Source organism: Sinocyclocheilus rhinocerous, unplaced genomic scaffold, assembly GCF_001515625.1.
Source record: "Sinocyclocheilus rhinocerous isolate Xijiao unplaced genomic scaffold, SAMN03320098_v1.1 scaffold1191, whole genome shotgun sequence".
NCBI lineage: Eukaryota > Metazoa > Chordata > Actinopteri > Cypriniformes > Cyprinidae > Sinocyclocheilus > Sinocyclocheilus rhinocerous.
In genome coordinates, this window is record NW_015636560.1 from 379,696 (window position 1) to 385,727 (window position 6,032).

General features: G+C 38.0%; 1 protein-coding gene across 1 annotated transcript in view; it reads left to right on the forward strand.

Moving 5' to 3' along the window:
• The first annotated feature begins 1,154 nt into the window (after positions 1 to 1,154).
• The window catches only part of atp11b (ATPase phospholipid transporting 11B), a 65,009-nt gene continuing 60,131 nt past the window's right edge, over positions 1,155 to 6,032 (forward strand). The window contains exon 1 of the mRNA XM_016562537.1: positions 1,155 to 1,413. Within this exon, the coding sequence (XP_016418023.1) occupies positions 1,387 to 1,413 (27 nt within the window). The 5' untranslated portion in view covers positions 1,155 to 1,386. The remainder of the gene's footprint in view (positions 1,414 to 6,032) is intronic.

Sequence of the window (6,032 nt, forward strand, 5' to 3'; positions counted from 1 at the left end):
ATTTAACACATCCTTGCTGAATAAAAGTTTTAATTTCTTTCAAAAAAAGAAAGAATAAAAATGTACTGACCCCAAACTTTTGAGCGGTAGTGTATATTATAGAATAATATTATAATATAGAATAAATACTCTTCTTTTTAACTTGTTATTCATCAAAGAACCCTGAAAAAAAGTATCGCCGTTTCCAAAACAATATTAAGCAGCACAACAGTTTCCAGCACTGATAATAAATCAGCATATTAGGATGATTTCTGAAGGATCATGTGACACTGAAGACTGCAGTAATGATGCTGAAAAGTCAGCTTTGATCACAGGAATAAATTACATTTTAATGTATATTAAAATAGAACAATTTTATTTGACATCGTAATAATATTTCACAATCAGTGTTGGGGAAAGTTACTTTTAAAAGTAATGCATTACAATATTGCGTTACTCCCTAAAAAAGTAACTAATTACGTTACTTAGTTACTTTTTATGGAAAGTAATGCGTTATATTACTTTTGCGTTACTTTCTTGGAAAATTTAGATATATATTCCAGGGCCGTTTTAACTTGGTTTTTATCTCTCAGAAATAATGCAGTATCATCTGCCAATTGAGAAATTTTGATTTCTCTATCAAATATTTTCAGTCCTCGAATGTTATGATTATTTAAAACATGAATAGAGAGAAGTTCAGCCACCAGTAAAAACAGAAAGGGAGAGATAGGACAGCCCCGACGTATGCCGCCATGAATCCGAAATCTTTTGGAGGTTCCCATATTAAGAATAATAGAGCTATTAATATCTTTATAACGCATTTCTATAATATCAATAAAATTGTTACCAAAACCAAAAGCTTTCAGTGATTGAAGTCAAAAACCATGTTCAATGGTGTCAAAGGCTTTACAAAAATCTAACAACAAAATGAGAGCTCCAGAATCAATTTGGTCAGAATAGTCCAGAAGGTCAAAAATAAGACGAATGTTATTACTAATGTGTCCATTTTTCATGAAACCTGTTTGAGTTTCATTAATGATTTGACTTAGTCCGGATTTTACTCTTTTAGCATAAACTAAGGCAAACAAGTTTGTAGTATTCCTGTAGCACGTGTGACACACAACTTTGAGCCGTTGATGCGCTCGGGCCAGGGTGACGTCACTTCCGGGATGTTGTCAGTCAGAAGTGGTCTCCGTCAAGCGCAGTCGGTGTGTGTTTGTGTCCGCGTTTGCGCTTCGCCGCATTGGGTTCGAGTTTCAGAATGGGCTGGGGTCTTCGCGTTCGCGGAGTTCGCTCGCTCGCACTGTAATGCGGAGAGGAAGACGCGCCAGGGGAAGCGGTTTTATTGATGCTGCGGGGATTTGTGTCGGAGGAGCGGGCTAGCTCACTGCGCTAGCTCGAGTCAGGATGATTCGCTGGATCCGACAGCAGCTGGTAACGTTACGAGCCGTTTAAACTCTTTTATCGACACACAGTCTGTTCGCTTCATTGTTTTGGTGCTGCGGTCTTATTGAGTTAGCGCGAAGCTAGCGTGTAATGTCTGGCTAATTAAATCGATTTGCAACTGAATTAAATTACATTTAATGAAGGCACAGGGCAGCGTTTCGCTTAAATTAAACGAAGTATTGTAATATTTCGTGTGTTTTATTTTATGTAGCAGGTGGTCAGATATGAGGTTATTGAGAACACGAATATTGAGATAATTTAACGGTTTTGTTTTTAAATCGTTTTGGAGGGAAGCTCGCCTGCAGCTCATCGTGATTGCGGGATGTTTTTGTTTGTTTTGTCTGTTGATTTGCTTGTTTCCTGTTTACTGGCAGTTGTGTAATTTGTTTTTTTTCTGTAACAAATGTCACAAGTGACTTTACTCGTGCGTTTTATGAATATTGCAAAAAGTTTGACAGTAACTTCACTAGTAGACTGTAATCTGTTGAGGCTGACTTGTTGACTTCACATGCTTTGTTTTGAACAAATATATACCAAGCTTTAAATATCTAAAATATGCAGGCAAAATTCCCCTGTAGTGATTTCCTCTGTTGTTCAACTGTCATGAGATGATAATTGTAATCTATAGCTGTCAGATCTCTGTGTTTGTTGTCTAATATAATTTAGTTTTGATGAAACAACTAACAAAACACCTTAAAATGTATTCTAGCAAGCATTTATTAAGATTTCCGGAGCACTGTGTACAGGTATTGTAAGTGGACTGTTTCCTCAATGGAAGATAATTGTTTGAATGTGGTGTATAGTTAGTTACAGTGTAATATTTCCTTATTTTAATGGTTACTACACTTCTCAGCTGGCTTAGTAATTTACAGATAATATTAGAAGATTAGATATGCTAGATGTATATTATCTTGTTTGTTCATCTGAAGGTTGTGCCCTAATGCTGTTGGCTTCACGTCACTGGAAGTGTGTTTAGATCTGGTCTCATTTCAGACACTGCTACCCTGTGGCTGCAAACATGCGTTTGACTGTAAATAGTGGAGATGGAGACAGTGGTGGGGCAGAACCACATCTCTGTTTTTCACATCTTTCAGGTGTCGCTTTTTCCCGTCTGTGTAATTGGTTTATTTAGTAACAGTGGAGTGTTCCTGCAAAGCTGAAATGGCAGTGTTGCACTTAAAGTTTTCAGAACTTCCCTCATTTGATAGTTTTGCAATTGTTCTCGTCAGACAATCACCCAGTGAGAGTTTTGTTTTTTGTTTAAGTATGTTGTGCATATTATACTTGTATCACTTTTCACTACCAACCTTGTGGATTCAGTTCCTCTCTCTTTTACACACGTTTTTGCACATCCTAGAACCAAAAGGAATGTTACTAAAGGAATAGTTCACACAAAAAATGAAAATGTGTTCACCCTCAGGCTATCTGAGATGTAGATGAGTTTGTTTCTTCATCAGATTTGGAGAAATGCAGCATTATCATATGACCCCTTTAACTTAAAACCGTCACTTTTGGCCAAAATATGAGTCCATAATCCATAATAACGCTTCCTCCAATGAAAAAGTCCATCTCCTGTTGTCTTCCACATCAAAATTCATCCACATATTTGTTTAGAGCTGTTTTGGACTGGTTTGGCTTGTAAATGGTGCTTGATCTGTGCAGATTTCTCTCCTGATTCAGACCAGATGACTTTTTCACTGGAGGAAGTGTTATTATGTATTATGGACTCCTATTTTAGCCAGAAGCAAAGGTTTGAAGTTAAAAACATCTTAATGATGGATTTGTTTCTTACAAACATCTAGCTTTTGGCTTCACAAGATGTTGACTGATGGACTGGGGCCTGTACCATGATGGTAGATGAACAAATTCAGAGTTACAGGATTAGTTTCGAGTTGACAAAACCAAACCACTCCAATCTGGCTTTATAGGTACCATGGAATAATAATAATATAAATCATATTATAATCATATAAATCATATGTAAATTGTAATTATCATTAAAGCCAGACAATTTTGTAGTAATTTTTTTTAAGGTACTTTATAGTGACCTTTAATTTGTATGAAGGGAAACTGGGGGAGTGCCTTTTTTTTCGTCAGACATGCGTCACTTTGCTCACATCTGATTGGTCCAATTTCAGTTTGAGATCTCTTACCCAGAACATAACCTGCCCTGGAGCAGGTTAGCTGTGCAGTGTAAGCTCATCCGGCTTCATGGTACAGGCCCCTGGAGTGGTGTGGATTATTGTGTTGTTTTTATCAGCTGTTTAAACTCTCATTCTGACAGCACCCATTCACTGCAGAGGATTCATTGGTGAGCAAGTGATGTAATGCTACATTTCTCCAAATCTGATGAAGAAACAAACTGATCTACATCTCAGATAGCCTGAGGGCGTGTACATGTCTAGCAAATTTCATTTTTGGGTGAACTATTCCTTTAATTAGATTTTGTGCCCTGACACTTTTGTATGACTACAGGGATCAGCATGTGGGCTTTAAGCATTGTTTGCAGAATTATATTTATGAATCTCCATTTCAGGCATCATGTTACAAATCCGTGTATTCGCTTGTTTGCAGATTTATTTGAGATGTTGCATGTTTTGGGAAAATGATGAACAGAAAAGTATGCAGGTGAATAATGGTAGGTAGATGATCTTGAGCTATATGGACAAATCTGTGTTTACATGGAAAGTGGGACAAACAGTCATATCTAGAGACCAGGATGTCAAATGTTTGAGGTGGGTTCTTTCAGCTTGGGCCCGTAAACAACCACCCACAACATCCTAGCATTGCTTTTGTGAGTTTTGCACAAGCAACCACTCTTTTCTTCAGAACTGGAAAATAATCTAGCTGTTGTTTTATTGCATTGAATGGGTAAGTTACAGAACAAGAGAGTTGAAGACATTTCCCTTAATGCGATCTTCTCAGTGTTTTATTCCTTCCTTCATCCAGCCTTATTTACATGAGGCTACTTATGTTTCTTCATGTTTCAGTGAGTCATGGGAAGTGTCTTGTTATGGCAGGGCTTAGAGTCAGGGCAGAGCACTAAAGCCTAATGTGATCTGCACTCTGTTTGCTTTTCTGCTGCCAACGTCATCTTACACAAGCTCATCTGCTGCCATACCAGCTGCTTCCAGCTCACAATCACATAACTCATAATCAGTCAGTATGTTTATATTTAATATTTATTTAATGTATACTATATACATTTTTAATGTGGTATTTATTCCAGTGAGTGTATTTCAAGTAGATGTGGCTGTTAAGTTAGTATTATATTTTATTAATAGCTGTTTAGCACATGCTCATGTTCTGTGAAGAGTGCTGGTGGCCACATGAGTCAATGGTCAAATGCACTTCTTGGTCAGAGTGCTCGTCTGGTGAGGTATCAGTGCAAGCAAAGTAGGTATGTAAATGTAAACAGGCGGGGCATCTGCTCTGTCTCATAATATTGGGTCTGTGCATTGCATCTTGAAGTGTAACAGCTGTCTGATGGAAAGTAACAATGAGGGCCTGAAGCAAAAATCCCATTTTGTTCATATGGAATAATTGAATAAAATTTTCCTAGATCTTTTGACATGCAGAGCTGGGTAGATTACTTACAAATTGTAATCCATTACTGATTCTAAATTACATGACAAAAATTGTAGTTGGTAACGTAATCCATTGCATTACACATTTTAGGTAATATAATCAACTACTTTTAGATTATCTTTGACCTATCTCGTTTTTCACATTGATTTAAATTAGGGGTGTTCCGATTGATCGGTTACCGATCACAATCAGCCGATAATCGCTTTGGGATGATTGATCTGCGGTCTCTAAAAAGGCCGATCTCATAAAACCGATCTCAAGCTGATGACGAGCATGCCATCACGTGAGAGGTTTGGCACGACATGTCTCAGTCTCTGTCCGGCCCGGGTGAAACAATTATAATGCTTTAGGTGAGGTACAATTCATATTTCTTCATTAAATAACTTCTAAAGTAATTTGAAAACGTTTCTGTGAGACATGATTTCACAAACAGCGTGAGTGAATCACCGCGCGCGCTCTCTTTCTCTCTCAAAATGCAAATGTCTTCAAATCACATCGCGTCTGCACTATAAGTGAGCTGCATGCTGTACAGTTGACACAGGAATTGTCACATGCACTATTGAGGCAGTGTCGCATCGTGACTAAAGTTTATAAGTTGCATTTTTTTCTTTTTAATTCTTGCCAGTGTTTAAACCATTCAACGCTCGCGTGCTCTCCTGGAGACCGTGCGCTCATGCACACTCGCAGCGCACACACATAACGCCAGGTTCACGTTACTTTGTTTGCAGTGCGTATGTGGTGTGCGCATTTTTTCCGTGCTCATGTTAACGAATTAAAGCGTTCACACTGCACACACTGTTGCGGTCTGGCAGTGTGTTTAGGAGCGGTGGGTTTGCAACAGTGCAGAGATCGTTTCATCACCGAGTCTATTTTTGCTGCGCCTCACGCGCTGAATTAAAGTAACAGCGCATTGTTTGGGGTAAATATGATCTGTGCAAGCAATTGTGCAACAATAACACGATTGAAAAACAAAAATACAGTGCATGATCAAACATTTAGGTGAGATAAATATAGATTTT